The 21863-nt window shown below is 42.6% G+C and overlaps 1 protein-coding gene across 1 annotated transcript in view; it reads right to left on the bottom strand.

The window, feature by feature from the left end:
* DNMB (dynamin binding protein) overlaps positions 1-21863 on the bottom strand; it is a 122518-nt gene that overhangs the window by 79477 nt on the left and 21178 nt on the right. Inside the window, exons 2-3 of the mRNA XM_011735677.2 lie at positions 5242-5396; positions 2702-2824 (exon numbers count right to left, since the gene is read on the bottom strand). Coding sequence (XP_011733979.2) covers positions 2702-2824; positions 5242-5386 — 268 coding nt within the window. The 5' untranslated portion in view covers positions 5387-5396. The remainder of the gene's footprint in view (positions 1-2701; positions 2825-5241; positions 5397-21863) is intronic.

Here is a 21863-nt window from a genome sequence, read left to right as displayed (position 1 = left end):
GATTCCAGGTCCTGGCCTGAACTTGAGTCAGTCTTCGGACAGGTGACTCATGATGCCAGGTTCTTTCTGAGAATCTCTCGGATGGCCATGCTTCCTAAGAAAGGTCCACGCTACCCACACCCTCTGAACAGCTCAGCGGAAGCCACTGCACTCTTGTCCTTTCTCCATTCCATCAGATATGGACTACAGACTCCACTGGCTAAGCTATGAGTAAGGACAGATAGGGTACCTGCTATAATCTGTTAATCTATTTCTGTCTACCTTCCCAACACTGATTAGCAAGAAAGTATACAGAACTGAGGTAGATACTGAGTATAAAGTGAAGTGCAAGAAACCCTCAAAACAACAGAGCATGGTGGCGTTTTCTCTTATTAATCCTTTCCTTTTTTGAAACAAGGTCTTGCTCTGTTGCCCAAGCTGGAGGGTAGTGGCGTAAACACAGCTCACTGCAGCCTCAACCTCCTGGGCTCAGGCTCCTGCCTCAGTCTCCTGAGTAGCTGGGACCACGGGCATGCATCCCTGGTATGCACCACCATGCCTGGCTAATTTAAATTTTTTAATTTTTTTATAGAGACAAGGTCCTGCCACGTTCCCCAGGCTGATCTCAAACTCCTGGGCTCAAGGGATACTCTTGCCTTTGGCCTCCCAAAGTGCTAGGATTACAGCCATGAGTCACTGTACCCAGCTTCTTATTAATCCTTAAAATACTTCTTAAAGTTAAGTAAGGTCTGTAATGCCAGCTACTCAGGAGACTGAAGTGGTAGCATCACTTGAGGCTAGGAGTTTCAGACCAGCCTGGGCAACACTGTTGAGACCCTGTGTTTTAAAAAAATAAAACGAAATTTGTGTAATAAAAAATAAATAATCCCAGTACTTTGGGAGGCCGAGGTGGGCAGATCACAAGATCAGGAGTTCGAGACCAGCCTGACGAATATGGTGAAATCTCATCTCTGCTCAAACTACAAAAATTAGCCAGGTGTGGTGGCAGGCGCCTGTAGTCCCAGCTACTCAGGAGGCTGAGGCACGAGAATCGCTTGAACCTGGGAGGCAGCGGTTGCAGTGAGCCGAGATCGCACTACTGCACTTCAGCCTCGACAGAATGAGACTCTGTCTCAAAAAACAAATAAACAAACAAACAAAATAAAACAAAATTTAAAAATAAAGAAATTCTCAAAATAGATTTTGAGGATTAAGGTCAAAATTCATTATTCCATTCTTATCACTAAGGGTTACAGAAGTTTGCTAGGTTTTTCTGGGGCGGGGGGTGTGTGTACATGATTTAAGAAGTCAAACCTGTCCCTTTTGTGCCATATGCCAAAGAGCAAGTCATATTAATAACACACCTAATAACTTCTACTGTTTTGATGACTGAGTCATCACAAAATTGGATTGATCAGAAGCTTCTGTCTATGGAACACTACTGGTTTCTCTGTTTATGCAGAATGGACTTAAGGACACTTGCTGAAATGGTTTATAGTTTATAGTTCATTCATCTCATCAGAGTGCAAGAAGGGAGAAATACTTGGAAAATCACGGAGAGACAGCTACGACTACCTGTTTTAATGTGTATTTATTTATTTATTTTTGTTTTTTGAGACAGGGTCTCACTGTCACCCAGGCTGGAGTGCAGTGATGTGATCATAGCTCACTGAAGCTTCCAACTCCTGGGCTCAAGCGATCCTCTTGCTGCAGCCTCCTGAGTTGCTAGGACTATAGGTGCATACCACCATGCCTGGCTAAGTATGACTATCAGTTTTAAATCACTTCCCTTTAAACTCGCTCTGATGAGGCAGTAGTAAAATGGGGATGTCTTGTACCTGTCTCTTAATTTCCATATCAAAATTCCTGCTCTACTATTACGCATTAATAAATGGTAATATTGTTAGCAAAGCCATATCCAGTTTTTTTCTTTTTTTTCTCCCTCCCCCCATGCCCCATATCAGTTTTTAAAAGAAAAAAAAGAGAAATAAAGCCTGAAATTGGTCAGGCGCAGTGACTCATGCCTGTAATCCTAGCACTTTGGGAGGCTGAGGCAGGCAGATTGTTTGAGCCCAGGAGTTTGAGACCAGCCTGGGCAACACGGCAAAACCGCATCTCTACCAAAACTACTAAAAATTAGCCCAGCGTGGTAGCATGTGCCTGTGGTCCCAGCTACTCAGGAAGCTGAGGTAGGAGGACTGCTTGAGCCTGGGAGGCAGAGGGTGTAGTGAGCTGAGATCGCACCACTGCACTCTAGCCTAGGCAACAGAGTGAGACTACTTCCTCAAAAAAGAGAGAGAGAGAGAGAGAGAGAGCGCGAGCGCATGAGCCAGAAGTGTGGTTACAGCATGGGGGCGGTGGAAAGATAATCCTGGACTTAGAATATGATGAGCTCACATTCTGAGGCCAAGACTTCTCACCTTTAGCCAACAGTCTTTGAATTTTGCTCTCATTATTTATAAAATACAGTTAATAATCCCCACTTTCCTACCTCCCAGGTCTGTGCTGAGGATCAAGTGAGAATATATTTGTGAGAAAATACTATGGAAATTGTAAAATGGTACTAAACTATAAGGCATCATTATGTCCAAGCTACTTTGGTATTGCCGAGGACTCTCTAGAGGTTAAGCCACTTCACAAATTCAAAAAGGATCTGGTTGTTGAAATGGGCAGACTCCAAAAATCTAATTTCAAATAGTCTACTATTTGATGAGCAGCTTACCTCGATGGAGGGGAAGACTATCCAATTCTTGGGATGTGAATTCACAAATGCACACAAACAGCCTCTCTCCCTCTTTTAGACTGGGAATGGTCACAATTTCCACAAAACTGCTGGGGAACTGTCCTGAAAATAAAAGCAAGCATATTAAATTTTAATACTGAAATTTCTTTTTCCATCTGTGTATAAGGACAAAAACTTTTCTTCTGAGTCCATGTATAGACCCTAACTTGAAAACTCTGTGAAAACTCATAATTGGAGAATCTGTTGGAGAGAAGTATAGTGCACAAAACTAGATGCATGCAGAACAGACAGAATGCAATTCAATTCCATACGCATTTACTGGGGGCTGCTATATGCAAAGCACACCACAGAGGAAAACATAAGTAAGATAGTTCTGGTCTTCAAAGATCTGAAAACCTAGTTCAGACAAAAAGTCGAATTCAGACACAAATAATAATTCAATCCTGAAATCTGGTATCACAATGTAAGTACACAAATTGTCACGGAAGTTCAAAGAAGGTAGGTAATAGGTCAGGAAGAACATAAAAAACTTTATGAAAACAATAGTATTTGAATCTGAAGGTGGATAAGGTTTTAATTGGTGGTGGTAGAAAGACAGGGCCTGCCAGTTGGAAAGTATCAGAAAGTCTGATTGATTTTACCTTCTATCTCTGGGTCTGTTTATCTCCAGACCCACCACCTTGGTCCACGCCATCACCATCTCTCACCTGGATTACTGCAGCAACCTTCCAAATGCTTCCCTGCCTTCAATTTTGTCCCTTTCTATCATTCTTAAGTCTGCAGCAGTGAGTTTTCTAAAATTCAAATCTGGTAATGTTCAAAGCACTTTCAGGGTTTCCCATTTCCTTCACTCCTTACCATGGCATACTCTGTCTCCCATGATCCAGCTTTTGCTCATCTCTCCAGCCCACCTTTCCCCCTCAACCACTCACACCTCACGCCCTACTAAACTTCTCTAGGTCCCCTGTGTTCTCACACTCCAGGGACCTTCAACAAGTAATCCTCTCTGCCTACCATCTTTGCCTTGCTAACTCCTTCTCATCATTTTTGTCTCAGCTGAGATATCATTTCTACTGGGAAATAATTTATTTATCTCTCAAATGTGGATTAAGTGTCAACAGAGTGTGCTCGAAGGACTCCAACCCAGACTTACATAAATATGAATATATGCAAGTTAAGGATTGGATTAACACAGAGGCATGTGGTGTGGGAAAAGCTTCCACCCTTCCCTAGGCTAATTAATGAAAGAAATCGAAGTGAACATGTATCTTACAGAATTGAAGAAAGCTAACCAGGTGCATGGAATGTGGGAGGTAGCTAGCATGTAGGAGGGTAAAGGATAACTTTAATAAATTTGGGCCAGCCATGGATCCAGGAGGGAATGAACAGGACGAATCATGCTCCTTTGAAGAAAATGAGAGAAAGATCACTTCTCAGCCTTTTGCCTAAGATCAAGGGAAGAATGAAAGAAAGGGTAGAAAATGTTCAAAGAAGACAGCCAGAGAAAACAAGGTGGAGAGCACCTTGTGTTCCACAAATCATAAAGCTGGTTATGAAAAGCAGTAGTAAACAACAGGGTTCTGAAGAAAGGAACAACACATATTTTGAGAAGAGGAATAATAGCACTGAATACAAAGGATAAAGACCTGGGAAGGGAAAGCGGGGGAAAGGGAAAGACTTGGATAGAAACCTGGGTTGGGGCAGCTGGTATCCAGCAGTGCAGCCTCTTGAAGGAAGCAACACAGAGAGAGGGAATGGTAACAGAAATCTTCCCCTAACTGGTAGAGACCACATATGAATACAGAAAGAAAACACAAAAGGATTCTGAAATTTATTGACTTGGGCTTCCCACTTAGCTAGCTTTCTTTTCTTTCTTTCCTTCCGTTCCTCTCTCCCGTCCTTTCTTATTTATTTATTTATTTATTTATTTATTTATTTATTTATTTATTGAGATGGTGTCTTGCTATGCTGACCAGGCTGGTTTCAAACTCCTGGTCTCAAGCAATCCTTCCATCTCAGCCTCCCAAAGTGCTGGGATTATAGGCATGAGCCACCGTGCCCAGCCTTTATTTTTATTTTTATTATTTATTTATTTGAGACAGAGTTTTGCTCTTGTCGCCCAGGCTGGAATGCGATGGCACAATCTCAGCTCACTCCAACCTTTGTCTCCTGGGTTCAAGCAATTCTCCAGCCTTGCCTCCTGGGTAGCTGGGATTACAGGCATGCACCACCACAGCCGGCAAATTTTGTATTTTTAGTACAGACAGGGTCTCACTATCTCACCATGTTGGCCAGGCTGGTCTTGAACTCCTGACCTCAGGTGATCCACCCACCTCAGCCTTCCAAAGCGCTGGGATTACAGGCATGAGCCACTGACCCCAGCTAGGAATAATTTTCTTTCTTTCTTTTTTTGGAGACAGGGTCTCACTCTGTCGCCAAGGCTGGAGTGCAGTGCTGGCCTTTATTTTTAATATGGAAAGAAGTCAGGGCCTGTGGTCCATTGTGAGTCTCTTACTTACCTGTAACATCCTCCTTCTTTCCTAGAAGCCAAAATTCATCCACCACTGCCAGCACCTCAATAACATCTCCCACGAAGAGCGGCAGTTCTTCTGACACGCTAGGGCAGAAGTCAAAAATGGCTCGAACCACTGAGCCGGCCTCCATGTTTTATAACCTGGAAAGAAAGATCAAGAGAAACAGAAAACATCAATATTTAAGACACTGCAATATAGATCTATTTCTTGGGAATGATAAAGCTTAAGATATAAATATTCTTAAAATGAAGCCAAAGCTAAGCAAATAAGTTAGTACTTCCTATTTTATTTTTGAGACAGGGTCTCACTCCCATCGCCCAGGCTGGAGTGCAGTGGAGCAATCACGGCTCACTGCAGCCTCGACTTCCGGGGCTCAGGTGATCCTCCCAGCTCAGTTTCCCAAGAAGTTTGGGCTAGAGGCATGTGCCACCATGTCCAGCTAATTTTTGTATTTTTACTAGAGGCAGGGTTTCACCATGTTGCCCAGGCTGGTCTCAAACTCCTGGGCTCAAGCAATCTGCCCACCTTGGCCTCCCAAAGTACTGGGATTACAGGCATGCTCCACTGTGCCTGGCCTCATATTTTAAAATATCAAAGTTATTTCTCATTTCTTTTTCCTTTTCTTTTGCAGGGGGGACAAGGTCTCGCTCTATCACTCAGGCTGGAGTGCAATGGTGTGATCATAGCTCACTGCAGCCTCCAGCTCCTGGGCTCAGGTGATCTTCCTACCTCAGCTTTCTGAGTAGCTGGAACTACAGGCGCACAACACTGTGTGTGGCTTTTTTTTTTTTTTTTTTTTTTTTGAGATGAAAACTCGTTGCATGTTCCACGCTGGAGTGCAGTAGCACAATCTCAGCCCACTGCCACTTCCGCCTCCTGGGTTCAAGTGATTCTCGAGGCTCAGCCTCCCAAGTAGGTGGGACTACAGGCATGCACCACCACGCCCAGCAAATTTTTGTATTTTTAGTAGAGACGGGGTTTTGCCATGTTGGCCAGGCTCATCTCAAACTCCTGGCCTCAAGTGATCCACCCATCTCAGCCTCCCAAAGTGCTGGGATTACAGGCGTGAGCCACCATGCCCGGCCTGTTTTTTTTTTTTTTTTGTAGAGATGAGATCTCACTAGGCTAGTGTTGAACTCCTGACTTCAGTGATCCTCCTGCTTCGGCCTCCCAAAGTGTTGGGATTCCAGACATGAGACACCACACCTGGTCTAATTTAAAAATAATAATTTCCTCATATATTTTTCATTTGGCCCTCAAAGGAATTCAGGAATTACGAAAAAAAAAAAAAAAAAAAAACCTAGACCTCACAGTGATAGAAAAGATTCAAGTCAGCAAGTGTAGGATTTTCAGAATGCCTGAAGAGGACAGTAAGGAAATTAACATATTTAAAGCACCAGACAACATGGTAATTTTATTTTATTTTATTTTATTTTATTTTATTTTTATTTATTTATTTTTTTTTTTTTTGAGACGGAGTCTCGCTCTGTCACCCAGGCTGGAGTGCAGTGGCCGGATCTCAGCTCACTGCAAGCTCCGCCTCCCGGGTTCACGCCATTCTCCTGCCTCAGCCTCCCGAGTAGCTGGGACTACAGGCGCCTGATACCTCGCCCGGCTAAGTTTTTGTATTTTTAGTAGAGACGGGGTTTCACTGTGTTAGCCAGGATGGTCTCGATCTCCTGACCTCGTGATCCGCCCGTCTCGGCCTCCCAAAGTGCTGGGATTACAGGCTTGAGCCACCGCGCCCGGCCGCAACATGGTAATTTTAAAATACAATACTTTAAAAAGCAGGGATTTTAAATATGGCATTCCCCATAATGATCTTAAAGATTAGGATACTAAGGCTCAGTATAGTTAGAAAACATTGTTTGTCCAAGATCACAGCACTCACAGCAGCAGGGCCGGGACTTAAACTGAGGGCATTCTGGTTCCTACCTACTGAGACTATCTGCAAACAAATGTACCACAACCTGAAGAACAGCAGCAGGACCATGCCTCAAAGGCCTAGATGGAAAACCTATTGGGGGCTGGCGCGGTGGCTCGCACCTGTAATCCCGGCACTTTGGGAGGCCGAGGTGGGCAGATCACCTGAGGAGTTTTGAGACCAGCCTGGACAACATGGTGAAACCTCGTCTCTACTAACAATACAAAAATCAGTCAGGCGCAGTGGTGGGTGCCTATAATCCCAGCTACTTGGGAGGCTGAGGCAGGAGAATCACTTGAACCCGGGAGGCAGAGGTTGCAGTGAGCCGAGATCACGCCATTACATTCCAGCCTGGGCGACAAAGTAACACTCCGTCTCAGAGAAGGAAAAAGGAAAAGGAAAGGGAAAACCTACTGAATGGCTCATGTCTGTAATCCTAGCACTTTGGGAGACAGAGGCTGGAGGATCAATTGCAGTCAGGAGTTCAAGACCAGCCTAGGCAACACAGCAAGACTTCGTCTCTATTTTATTTTTTAAAAAAGTTAGAAAAGTAAAAATCTGTAAGAAAGGACTATGTAGATGGCACCTCCAGATAAGATTTAGCATCCTATGCCAGATCAAGTATGTGCTCTCAGTTCACAGAAGTTAGTGCCCCAACCCTGGAGAGAATCCTTGTACTGTTACGGTGTCTGTGCTGTAACACGACGATGTGTCCACTACCTTGATGCATGTGGCTGGGGAACCGAAGTATGTACTGAAGCAGCAGAAAGACAGGACATAAGTAGTGGACATCTATCCACCTGTAGACAATCAGCCTTGATGACAGCTACATTTCTCCCTAGGTCTCTTAAAAGAACAGCTGAAGATCACCAGAGTACCCAGGCCTGAAATCTATTCTTCTTTTCTTTTCTTTTTAGAGATGGGGTCTTGCTCTGTTGCCCAGGCTGGAGTGCAATCATAGCTCACTGCAGCCTTGAACTCCCGGGCTCAAGTGATCCTCCTGCCTCAGCCTCCCAAGTACAAGTCTATTTTTCTTTAATCAGCTCAAGTACTTATTTGGTCTTGGTAGAGATGAATGAGGACTCTAACTTCCATCTCACACAAAACCATCATCACATCAAAAAGCATGAAGTGCCTAATTACAAAAAAAGAAAAGATGGTGGTAGCTCTGTTAATTTTATTTATTTATGAGACCGGGTCTTACTCTGAGGCCCAGGCCGGAGTGCAATGGCTCACTGCAGCCTTGATATCCCGGGCTCAAGCAATCTTCCCACCTCAGCCTCCTGGGTACCTATGGCTACAGGTACGCATAACCATGCGCAGATAATATTTTTGTATTTTTTTGTAGAGACAGGGTTTTACTATGTTGCCCAGGCTGGTCTCAAACTCCTGGGCCACCCACCTTGACCTCCCAAAGTGCTAGGGTTACAGGCAGAAGCCACCATACCTGACTTCTGTTAATTTACAATCCAGCAAGGTGCGGTGGCTCACGCCTGTAACCCCAGCACTTTGGGGAGGCCAATGCAGGTGGATCACCTGAGGTTGGGAGTTTGAGACCAGCCTGACCAACATGGAGAAACCCGGTCTCTACTAAAAATACAAAGTTAGCCGGACGTGGTGGCATATGCCTGTAATCCCAGCTACTCCGGAGGCTGAGGCAGGAGAATCACTTGAACCCAGGAGGCAGAGGTACGGTGAGCCAAAATCGCACTATTGCACTCCAGCCTGGGCAACAAGAGCAAAACTATGTCTCAAAAAAAAAATTACATCCAAGAAAACACTGATGTGGATAAACATATTAGGCATATAATAAATCATTGAGTATATTAATATGGAGTACCTAGAAGATGTTAATAAATCATGCTACACAATCAAACATTACGTATTTAATTTTTACTGTCAAGCAAAGGTAGGTTATCTTTGTGTTACTTATTACAGACTTTTTGTCTATAAGATGACTTGAGTCCACAGTGGAAAAGAGAAGTGGTAAGTGGGTATTTCCCACAGATGCTACTCACACATTTTTTCTAAGTATTACCAAAAAAAAAAATCTAATTATAATTACATGCTGAGGAGGCAGCATATACAAATGTAAAGCACTAGGCTTCTGGAGTCAGAGAAACCCAGGTCCACAGCCCAGCTCCACTATTTATTAGCGATTTCACCTTGGACATTGTACTTAAACTCTCTGGGCTTCAGTTTCCTCATCCAGAAAAATGGAGATAATCATACTTTCATAATAATCATCAAGACTATTAAAGTTATAACAGTGCCTAACATTCATTGAGTACTTCCTAGGTACATGCATTGTACCACATACTTCCCTGAGTCCTCGCAAGGACCCTATTATATATTATTGGTTCCCATGTGGCAGGTGGGGACACAGGATCAGAGAGATGATAGCTGTCCAAGGTCACATAGTAAGTCAGAGGTGTAATGGGAAACCAAATCTGTCTGTCTTCAGAGCCTTAACCAGTATGCTAACAGTGTGAAGGCACCTAGGTCAGGGCTGGTATAGTAGCTGCTCAATAAATGTTAGTCATTATTACAATGCATCATTTCCATAATCAACTGCAAGCTCAAATTTGTGTCACTGCTATAGCATTTCCAGAGAATGTGCTATTTCAAACATATAAACACTACAGAGCTTACCATTTCAACATGTCAAAACCTGGTTAACTTTGATTGTTTAAAAATAGACACACTCCAGACTTCCCTGACTTTTTTATTAGAAGAACTTGAACATGATTTACTCTTTGGCTGATGGGTCCAAGTTCATTATTAAGACTACACATTACTGTATTAAGCTGTGATACACAATATCAGCACTGTCTATCTTTCAGGCCTTTTTCTTTCAATGTCAGCTTACCCTCTGCTCTCCTCCGTCAACTTTTCCACCCCCTTGCTACATTGCTGCTTATGATCTGCTACGGAGGGGAGACCACACACACACTATCAAAATTATATATAGTTCCCAGATAAATAAAAGTAAACAAGCTCTAAATGTGAGGCTAACAAACTCTGCTGTGGTGGGAAAGGACACGTGTTCATGGTAGAGGTTTTTCAACAGTTATTTTTATGTGCACTGAGGCCCCTTTCTTACTTTCTGGCTGTCTTCCAGAGAACTGAAGTTGCCAGATGTCAGATTTCCACATATGGGTGGTGTCCTAAGTATTTTTTTTTCTTAATAAAAACACATAATGTCTTGCAAACTTCTTAGCCATCTAGATGGTTATATGTTATCAAAACAATTCCTTAACCTTGGGCCAATGTAGATACTATTTTTCTCCTTATACCACATTTTCTCAAATTTCATCTATCAGACTAAATATATCTAATTATCTAAAATATCAAGTAAAGAATTAGCATAAGCCCCATATGATTACTTAGAGAACTACCCTATTACACAAAGGGAGTAACACTTGTAATCTGAAAGAGTTAAAGCTTCTCCCAGAGAACCTTTCACTCTACCAGAAAATGACACAGAAGCAGAGGAGAATCTGGCTCAATAGACACTTTTACTGACTGGCCTCCTACTCCACTGGAATGAGTGCGTAATCGCTGAGGAGCACACACCCCAGAAGGGTACTGAAGTCACGGCCTCGCTAAATGACATGATTCATGTGTGAGACCCGAAAGTATGTATAATATGATGAATCTCGTCTGTTTTCTCTGCCCTGTATATACTATGAAAAGCAGCTACTCTTATTCATGCCAGAGCCATTTTAGAAGCCTGAGCATATATTTTGAAACAATCATAAATGGCTTCTATAAGCTGTTCCACCAACTCCAGATGGAAGTTGAAATCAGAGGAAATCAACTGCACAGGAAATCAGAACACAGATGGGCTTGAGAGAACACCGAGGAAACTACTGCCTAGATGGCATGATTTCAGGGACAGCAGAAAAATTTGCTATGAAAACACCATCTTCTTCCCTTTCTGGTGAATGCCTGTCTTTCCACCTTTAGAGAATGCCTGTCTTTCCACCTTTAGAGAATGCCTGTCTTTCCACCTTTTTTTTTATGCTACTCTGAGAAGGAAATATAGTCTATAGCCTTCTTGGAATTTATCATGATCGTAGAGCTCTTGTATTTTGGAGCACAAAGATTAGTGTCCTCAGAACATGTTTTGGGAATTGGTGGGGACTAAACTAAGCTTCTTGGGTGCAGGGACTGTAATTTATCTCCCATACAACACCTAGAAGGTTCCTGGACACATCATTGGAGCAAAGCTGAATTAATAGGTAACTGCCAAAGGCTTTAGTCCATAGAAAGTGTTAAAATATGCTTGAGGCACAAAAAAAATCACTGCAGATTTGAGTCTTTTCCCCACCCCGCAATGAATGGGTAAGACTGAATGAGTGTCTCCTTTTGAGATGACTGCTCAGGCTTTATTTTTTTCCCAGTTGGGCAGACACTTGGTGATAGGAGTTGAATTGCTTAGGACAATAGAGGAGACTCTAAATGCTGCTGTCTGCCACCAACAGGATTAGAGAGTAAATACTTAAGAGTGTTGGGTAAAGGGTCATCAAATGATTCATTTACCCAGTCACGCCAAATTTTTAGTTTGCATAGGGCTTTGGTTGATGCCATTTGGCTTGATAAATATTTGTTGAATGTACGAATTATAGAAAATAGGAAGACGTGTAAATTCTTATCCAACTGTGTTATATATAAAAATTGACATTTTAGAAAGATTAATCAGGTTTACTGCCATTTTAGTGGGGAGAACAGAGCTGCAATTCTGTTAAAATTCCTTGTATTTTAATTTGCAATTCCTTGGCCAGTAGGAATTTGTATTGTATTTTGTTTTGTATTTTAATTTGTAATTAAATTTGTATTTAATTGTATTTAATTTGTATTTAATTGTATTTAATTTGTATTTAATTTGTAATTCCTTGTATCTTAATTTGTAATTCCTTGTATTTTAATTTGTAATTCCTTGGCCAGTAGGAATTTGTAATTCCTTGGCCAGTAGGGAGAGGAAAAAGATACTTAAAAAAACAAAACAAAACAAAAAACTGCTGGCTGGGCGTGGTGGCTCACACCTGTAATCCCAGCACTTTGGGAGGCCGACGAGGGCAGAGCACCTGAGTTGAGGAGTTCAAGACAAGCGTGGGCAACATGGCAAAACCTCACCTCTACAAAGAAATTAGCCAGGTGTGGTGGTACACGCCTGTAATCCCAGATATTCAGGAGGCTGAGGTGGGAGGATCACCTGAGCCTGGGAGGCAGAGGTTGGAGTGAGCCAAGATCACGCCACTGCACTTTAGCCTAGGTGACAGAGACCCTGTCTCAAAAAAGAAAAAAACCAACAACAAAAAAAACTGTAAACAAAATATTGGACTCTAGTTAAGATATATATGTCGAAGTTTGGTGGGAAATGTTTGTGGTTTATTTTGAAGTGCATCAAAATAAAAAATATATATATATTTGAAATGCTTCCAAAAAATAACACAAATTGATAAATGAATAAAGGGATAGATAATATGTGGTAAAGTAAGTGCAGTAAGATGTTAATACTAGAATCTAGGTGGTGGGTGTAAAATTCTTTCAACCTTGCTGTTTGAAAATTTTCATAGTAAAATGTTGGAGAAACAGAAAAATGGAAGTCTAGAGGATGTTGAAGGAAGAACCAATGAGGTTTAAGAAAAGTGATGTTTGCCATAAAAAGAACGTGGGCATGGGAATTGAACAGGCCTGAATTTGGGTTCTGGTTTAGCTATTCATCAGCTAAAGAGATTGAGTAAATTGCTCAGTGGTGGTGCTGGGTTTTGAACCCAGGCACCCTGGCTTTGGAGACTTGCTGTCTACCTTGCGGAGTCATGAGGATTTAAGCTCCTAGATCAGTGTCTGATACTTGGTGGATAATCATACAGTAGCTATTGTTCTTAGTGTACCATCTGCCATAGAGGATGAAGAAGTCCCAGATATTAATGCTTGACCTGGAAGAGTTTTATGACATTTCTATGGCACTGTTGGCAGTGCCATACATAGATAGACAAGCTGGAAGGTAAAACTATTTGTAGGGAAGAGATGTAGTTGTAGATAAGTAGAACTTGAGATTTTGATATGAATAGTTTCATATATTGTGACAGGTTGGATTATTGGAAAAACGTTTTTGAAAGATAAGAATAAAAAAAAGTTTCATATATTTTCTCAAACTTCAACAAATCATCTGTTCACCAAAAGTCTGAGAATATTTTATGTGCCAGGCACAGCTGTAGACCAGTAAACAAATCTCTTCCTTTACACAGTTTACATTCTAAAAGGGTTTGTAGAATTTTCTTTCCAAAGATATTTATAAAGTATATTAAAGACTGAGACAATTTAGCAAGAATCCTTTTCAATCCGGCATTTCTGAATGTGTCTGGCCACAGCACGCCGTTTTCAGGCCCCACTTCAGATTTGTGTAACCTTGTCCCACCCTGCTTGTCATTCATAAATAGTACTCCGGGCAGTCTCATCCAAATGAAATGTCTCAGCTCCCATAAGGCACTTCCTGCTCAGAACTTGTTTTTTGGTTTACTGCTGTTTATTTCTTCCATGGTCAGTCCCACATATTTAAGAACTTTCCACATCTGGAGTACTTCCTCCAAATGATGCCACCTCTCCTGCTCAGGTCCACTCATTTGCCATGTCTTAAGTCCTGCGACCCTTGCTCTTACATCATCCATCTTGCAGATTTGTGAGACATCGGAATGGACACGTAAAAGTTAAAAGCCATGAGAGTAAATGTATCAGTGAAAACATATTCAGAAATAAAATAAAATTAACAATGTAGGGCCAGGTGCGGTGGCTCATGCCTGTAATCTCAGCACTTTGGGAGGCCAAAGCAGGGCAGATCATCTGAGGTCAGGAGTTCAAGACCAGCCTGGCCAACGTGGCGAAACCCCATCTCTACTAAGAATACAAAAAAATTAGCCAAGTGTAGTGATGCATGCCTACAATCCCAGCTACTCAAGAGGCTGAGGCAGGAGAATCGTTTGAACCCAGAAGGCGGGGGTTGCAGTGAGCCGAGATTGTGCCACTGCATTCCAGCCTGGGCAACAGAGTAAGACTCTGTCTCTAAAAAAAAAAATTACAATATGTATCACTGTAAAGTGCTACAACACAGAAGAGCCTTAAAGACATTAAGCTGAGGCTGGCCTCAGTGGCTCATGCCTGTAATCTCAGCACTCTGGGAAACCAAGAGGGGAGGATCATCACTTGAGCCCAGGTGAGACCCTAACACTACAAAAAATTAAAATTTAAAAAAAAACAAATTAGCTAGGCACAGGGGCAGGTGCCTATAGTCTCAGCTATTTGGGAAGCTGGGGTGGGAGGCTTGCCTGAGCCCAGGAGATTGAGGCTGTGATTGTGCCACTGCATTCTAGCCTGAGCCGCAGAGTGAGACCCTGTCTTAAAAAAAAAAAGATATTAAGCTAAGTGAAATCTGCCAGACACAGAAGGACAAATACTGCGTGAATAAGGTACGCAGAGTGGTCAAGTTCATAGAGATTAAAAGCTGAATGGTGGTTGCCAGGGGGTAGGGGCGATAAGAGGAGATAGGGAGTTAGTATTTAATGGGTACAGCGTTTCAGTTTAGGAAGATAAAAAAAGTTCTGGATATGAATGGTAGTAATGGTTGCAAAGCAATGTGAATTACTTAATGCCACAAAACTGTACACTTAAAAATGGTTAAAATGGTAAATTTTATGGTATGTATACTTACCACAATAAAAAAAAAATTTTTAGGTATGTCCTAAAATGTGAATGTGAAAGAAGGCCTGGAGGACTCAGTAATGTTTATTTTTTGAGATAGAGTCTAGCTCTGTTGCCCAGACTGGAGTGTAGTGGCTTGATCTTGGCTTACTGCAACGTCCACCTCCTGGGCTCAAGCAACTCTCATGCCTCAGCCTCCTGAGTAGCTGGGATTACAGGTATGCGCCACCACACCCAGCTAATTTTTGTATTTCTAGTAGAGATGGGGTTTCACCTTGTTGGCCAGGCTGGTCTGGAACTCCCGGCCTCAAGTGATCTGCCCGCCTTGGCCTCTCAAAGAGCTGGGAATACAGATGTGAGCCACCATGCCTGGCCAGCAATTTTTATTAAGCAACATATCTTCAAATCTGGACATACTTCATTAAAAATCTCCTGAGATCACAAACTATAAACTTTTACCCTGATAGACACTGATATCAAACAGTTTAATAAGTAATTTCTAATGTGGCCTTTGGAATCAAGGTCTGAACTTGGCACAGATTGAGGATACTGAAAATCTGCCCTTTCAGGTCTGCCCCAGCCTGCCCTGTGTTCCTGGAGGCTGGCACACCAGAATTGAACAAGACCTCCCCTCTCTCTGACTTCCAGTTGGGTTCAGCCAATGGGTGGCACTGGCAGGAGGTCTGAAGGCAAAGGGACAGTGAGGTTGTGATATTTACTCCCCTGGCTCTCTCCCTGCTGGGCTGTGAGTTGGCTGCATTGTTCTATTAAATGCCACAGCTACCATATGAAGACCTCAAAACAGCTTTCTCTTGCGTCAGGTAACCATCCCATCCCCCGCCCCTTCAGAATCAAGGTGGCTCTCCAGCTAGCCTTGACATATAGTACAATCCTTTGTTATTTTCCCTAAGCTTCTCCATTCTGCTTTAAGTTGGACCTCTTCCAATTACCCAATTTGAGTGTGCATTCTGTTTTCTGCTGGGCCCCTGAGTGATACATGCCCAAACGGATGATTTGGATTTATGAGAACAACACGGGGATGGGCTGGGCGCAGTGGCTCACACCTATAATCCCAGCACTTTGGGAGGCCGAGGAGAGTGGATTGCTTGAGCCCAGGAGCTCCAGAACAGCCTGGGCAACATGGTGAAATCTTGTCTCTACAAAAATACAAAAATTAGCTGAGTGTGGTGGTGCATGCCTGTAGTCCCAGCTACTGGGGAGGCTGAGGTGGGAGGATAACTTGAGCCCAGGAAGTCGAGGCTGCAATGAGCCTAGATCGTGCTACTGCAATCCAGCCTGGGCAACAAAGTGAGACCCTGTCTCAAAAAAAATAAAAAATAAAAAATAAAATAAAATAAAGAATTCAGCAAAGTGTATAGAAAACTATAAAAATAGTTCCCTAAATCCACCATTCTAAACCCAGGTGAGAGATAAGCACTGGAGACATACATTTTGAAGGCTTAAAAAAATTTAGAAAAATATTAATGCCTGGGTTCTCTGTACTCCTCCAAATGAGTCAGTATATTCTTTCAAAAAGCACTGGTGAGGCTGGGCACGGTGGCTCACGTCTGTAATCCCAGCACTTTGGGAGGCCAAGACAGGCAGATCCCTTGGGCCCAGGAATTCGAGTCCAGACTGGGCAACGTGGCAAAACCCTGTCTCTACAAAAATATAAAAATCAGCTGGACGCGGTGGTGAACGCCTATGGTCGCAGCTACTCAGGGCGGGGGTATGGGGGAGCAGCTCTGCGGTGCCATTGCTTGAACCTGGAAAGTGCAGGCTGCAGCAAGCTGAGATCACACTATTGCACTCCAGCCTGGGCAACAGAGCGAGACCCTGACTTTAAAAAAAAAAAAAAAAAAAAGCACTGGTGATGCCTTCTGCATATTTCCTAATATTGCCAATCCATAATGTGAATTCAAATTCTGGGATCCCAGAACAAAATTTCTGAAGGGGTTTCCTTAACTGAAAGACAAAAGACAGCTGTCTCTCCTTTCTTGCTTACTCTACCAGGGGAGACTGCCTACCTGGGAAGAGCTGGGAAAGAGATTCCCTTTCTGTAGGGGCTGTCCAGCGGAGGTTCCTTCAAAAGAATACGCTTCCATGAGTATCCTTACGTTTTGGAACTGCTTTCCAGAAAACATTATCTTTTGGGAACGAGAAGTCCCAGCAATGAGAAGGAATATCTAACCTTAAAAGCAACTGCACATCTGTCTTGTCCTTGACAATACAAGAGCTCATACAAGACAATACGAAAGCTAAATGAGTAATTTTTTCCCTTCGCATGAAAGGACGAGAGGTGTCAGAAAATGAAGTCTAAATCTGCTTCAGGAAGGAAGGAAATGAGAGGAGCTAGGAAAACAGCACTTCCTCCTACGGTTTATGTCCCTGGAGTTCACTCTGGACAGAAGGTCAGCAGTCACGGCCAGGTTCCTCGGAGATTCCTCAGATAACTAGCAACAGATGAGGGAAAAGCAGGACCCCTCTTGGCCGCGGCATACCCACATGGCTGAGAAGCACAGCCTGGGCCATCTGCTCTTCCACAGCAGCCTCCTACCCTGCGTGCCCCCAGGACCGCGGCACTGACTCACCACACGACTCTGGTTCCACAGGTTACAGAATGTCGAACTGGAAGAACAAATGAAAACCCTGCGCTGGCTTAGGTGAGCTGACCAGAGAAACTAGGGTAGGAAAGTAAAGGAATCTGCTGTCCTATACTGTCTGAAACTATTTATACTGTAACACTTTGCTGATTTCAAACTTGTCCCAAGTTGGAAGGCAACAACTCCAGATGGAACAGGATACACGTCAGAGTTTCCACCAATCGTGGAAGGCCGCCTCAGTCCTTCTCAGGATTTACACTGAGCAACCCTTGTCTAAACCACCCAAACACTTCTATAATTTTTTTGTTGTTGTTGTTTTACAAAAGACAGAATTTAAAATAAGAAAGCTTCAGGATTGACTCTCACAGGACGGTAGTTTTAACTAATTTACAGTTTCTACACCACCCATATTAAACTGCTGTTTTCCTCCCCTTTTTAGCTCTTTTTTTAAAAAAATTGCTTCTATATCTCTACATCAGTTTTGTCTTTTTAATGGAACTGCACTGGTGGAGGGAGGTCCCAAGATTAATATTTCAGGACCTACAAAGTTTGAGGAAATATACATTCAAGAAATATTTTCAAATGGGTTAACCTAGGAGTTCCTAAGTATCCTCTCAGATTCACATTTCTTAAGTCATGCATGAATCTCAATTATGGGTGGAAATTTAAGAACCACTGACTCATAACTAAATAAATTGGACATGTCAGAGCTAAGTAGCTGAGCAACATATTAAAATTAACAGCTCCACTAAGTTGTAGATGTAATATACATGATAGCAGTTGCAGACCTGCAGATTAAGGTGAAACTACAAAGTGAAACTTTAGGGTGTGGCTATAGATAACAAAGAACACAATAAACATGTAAAAACAGGCAGTTTTTAAGACAGTTTCCAGGAGACACTAAGAAAATGTATTAACCCAGTGTTCCAAGTTATGAGGACAAATGTTAGTGAGATCTGCAAGGCAGGCATCTTGTTTCTTTTTCTTATCCGTTTCAAGGATAAACTTGTGTTTCTGCCACAGAAGATTTAAAAAGACATGAGGAATTTCTCTACCTTTCAACCTATTTTTTTTTTAACATAAGGTCTCACTCCGTTGCCCAGGCTAGATTGCAGTGATGATCACGGCTCACTGCAGCCTTGACCTCCCAGGCTAAGGTGATCCTCCCACCTTAGCCTCAACAGTAGTTGGAACTACAGGCATGTGCCACCACACCCAGATAATTAATTTACAAATTTTTTTCTTTTTTTTTTTGTACAGACAGGATTTCGCCATGTTGCCCAGGCTGGTCTTGAACTCGTGAGTTCCAGCAATCCTCCAGCCTCAGCTTCTCAAAGTGCTGGGATTACAAGCATGAGCCACTGTGCCTGGTCTCAACCTATTTTAAGGTATAAAATATTCTTGATATTTTGGAAGAAGGAATCAGGAAAGGAATTCAGAAAACTGAAGATTCTGGGGAAGAAAAATTGGGAGGAAACAAACTGTCCAATTGGAGTTAAAAATAGCTAACATCATTAGCAGGGTAGGTGATTTTAGATCATTTTAAGGAGTACCAACGTTTAAGCACCATGGAAAACCAGGGACGAGCAGCTTTACACAAACAACAAAAACTGCAGTATTACTTGCCTTTTATAGAAACTACAGCCACTATACTTGAAAATAAAATGTATATATGAAATCTTCTGATAGTTTCAAGATGAACCAGAGAATATGCCACAACACAGCAAACCCAATGAATGGTTGATTCTTTAGATGGTGTCAAAAGAAATCAATGTCCTTTTTTTGAGTCAGGGTCTCGCTTAGTCACCCAGGGGAGACTGCCTACCTGGGAAGAGCTGGGAAAGGGGTTCCCTTTTTGTAAGGGCTGTCAGATGGAGGTTCCTTCAAAAGAAATGCTTCCACGAGCATCCTTATGTCTTGGAACTGAACTCTCCAGTCAACATTACCTTTTGGGAATGAGAATCCATTTAAAAAATCTCAAGTCCCAGCAATGAGAAGGAATACCTAACCTTAAAAGCGACTGCACATTTCTCTTGTCCTTGGCAATACAAGAGCTCATACAAAACAATGTGAAGGCTAAATGAATAATTTCTTCTCTTTGCATGAAAGGATGAGCAGTGTCAGAAAGTGAAGTCTGGAGTGCAGTGACACAATCTGGCTCACTACCACCTCTGCCTCCGGCGCTCAAGCGATCCTCCTGCCTCAGCCTCCCATGTAGCTGGGACCACAGGCATGCACCACCATGCCTGGCTAATTTTTTCTATTTGTTGTAGAGACAGGTTTCATCACGTTGGCCAGGTGGGTCTCGAACTCCTGAGCTCAAGCAATCTGCCTGCCTTGGCCTCTTGAAGTGCTGGAATTACAGGTGTGAGCCACTGCGCCTGGCCTCTCAATGTCCTAGATGTTCAAGCCTTTTTTCCTTCTCTAAGACACATAGGATACACACCTTTCTTCTCCATTCAAGAAAGCGAATGGGAATGTTCACGAGTAAAGCTAATGCTATTTCATGGAAAATCTTGACCCACATTAATTTATTAAAGTTCTGATTTAAAATTTTAGTTCTCAGCCAGGCACGGTGGTGTATGCCTATAATTCCCCATCTCTGAAAAAAAAAATTGAGTTCAGAGACTAACAACATTTCCGTGATATGTTCTGGTAAAGGACAGCTGTCCCCACAAAAGCAAGGGAGAATTTATTTGGTGGGAAATGTGCCAGAATGATTCCAATTACTTTAAGCTGAATTTTGAAAAAGAGAAAAGAAAAAGTACAAAGCCCCAGATATAAAACCGCAAGGCGTGAGCCAACATCGTGCCACTGCACTCCAGTCTGGGTGACAGAGCGAGACTCCGTCTCAAAAAAAAAAAAAAAAAAAAAAAAAAAAACTGCAAGGAAGGATAATATTTAACGAAGAAAAAGGAAAACAAACTGCAAGTGAGCTTGAAACAATACTCAGAGGTTAGGATATCCATACAGTACATCAAGGCCCAGAGTATGAGCAACAAAGTGAGCCTGAAATTATAATACAACAAACTAAAAACAGTCTATGACTCTTGAGGTATGTTAGAACTCATCCCAAAATTCAACAGTGGGAAGGTTCACTTCATGTAAAAGAAATCTCTAAGGCCAGGCACGTGGCTCACACCTATAATCCCAGCACTTTGGGAGGACGAGGCAGGTGGATCACGAGGTCAGGAGACCAAGACCACCCTGGCTAACACGGTGAAACCCCGCCTCTACTAAAAATACAAAAAAAATTAGCCAGGTGTGGTGGCGGGTGCCTGTAATCCCAGCTACTCGGGACGCTGAGGCAGGAGAATGGCGTGAACCTGGGAGGCAGTGCTTGCAGTGAGCTGAGATGCACCACTGCACTCCAGCCTGGGCGACAGAGCGAGACTCTGTCTCAAAAAAAAAAAAAAAAAAAAAAAGGAAATCTCTAACAGGAGATGGGGGGCAATAATATGTTATGTAAAGAAAATAAGACCAGGCAGGGTGGCTCATGCTTGTAATCCCACCATTCTGGTAGGCCAAGGCAAGAGGATCGCTTGAGGCTAGGATCTAGAGACCAGCCTGGGCAACACAGTGAGATCTCATCTCCACGATAAATAAATAAGAAAAAGAAAATGATACATCCAAATAAAAACCATGAATCTGGGGATAAAACATTACAAAGAGTAGCTGGGATAAGACGAAGGGAGAGTCTGGGTAAGGTGGTTCATGCTTGTAATCCTAGCACTTTGGGAGTCCAAGGCAGGTGGATCACCTGAAGTTAGGAGTTCGAGACCAGCATGGCCAACATGGCGAAACCCTGTCTCTACTAAAAATATAAAAAGTAGCTGGGCATGATGGTGTGCACCTGTAGTTCCAGCTACTTGGAAGGCTGAGGCAGGAGGATCACTTGAACCCAGGGGAGGTGCAGGTTGCAGTGAGCTGAGATCATGCCACTGCACTCCTGCCTTGGCAACAGAGTACGCCCATGTGTCAAAAAAAAAAAAAGATGAAAAGAGAAAGAAACAGGTGGGAGATTTATATTACAGACTGCTATGAGAGAGAACAGAGAGGATATTTTAATAATATTACAAAATTGATACAAAAACTAACAGTAGCATATGGTAGTTGATATAAACTGGACTACTAACTTCCTAACAATTAGCAAATGCATATGATCACAGGTCAATTAATTAACTATGTCCTAGAGACTCCACAGACTTTTGCGGGGCCATCTAGGCAGCTAGCATGTCTGATCATTGGAATTCCTGCTCAGAGGCGGGCGGGGGAAATAGTTCACGACTTCACTCCAGTTCTGCAGCATTTTGTTTTGCTTAAAAAAAAAAAATCATGAATAGTTCTTGAATTTTATCAAATGCTTTTCCTGCATC

Source organism: Macaca nemestrina, chromosome 9, assembly GCF_043159975.1.
Source record: "Macaca nemestrina isolate mMacNem1 chromosome 9, mMacNem.hap1, whole genome shotgun sequence".
Taxonomy (NCBI): Eukaryota; Metazoa; Chordata; class Mammalia; order Primates; family Cercopithecidae; genus Macaca; species Macaca nemestrina.
This window is presented reverse-complemented; position numbering and strand designations above follow the sequence as displayed.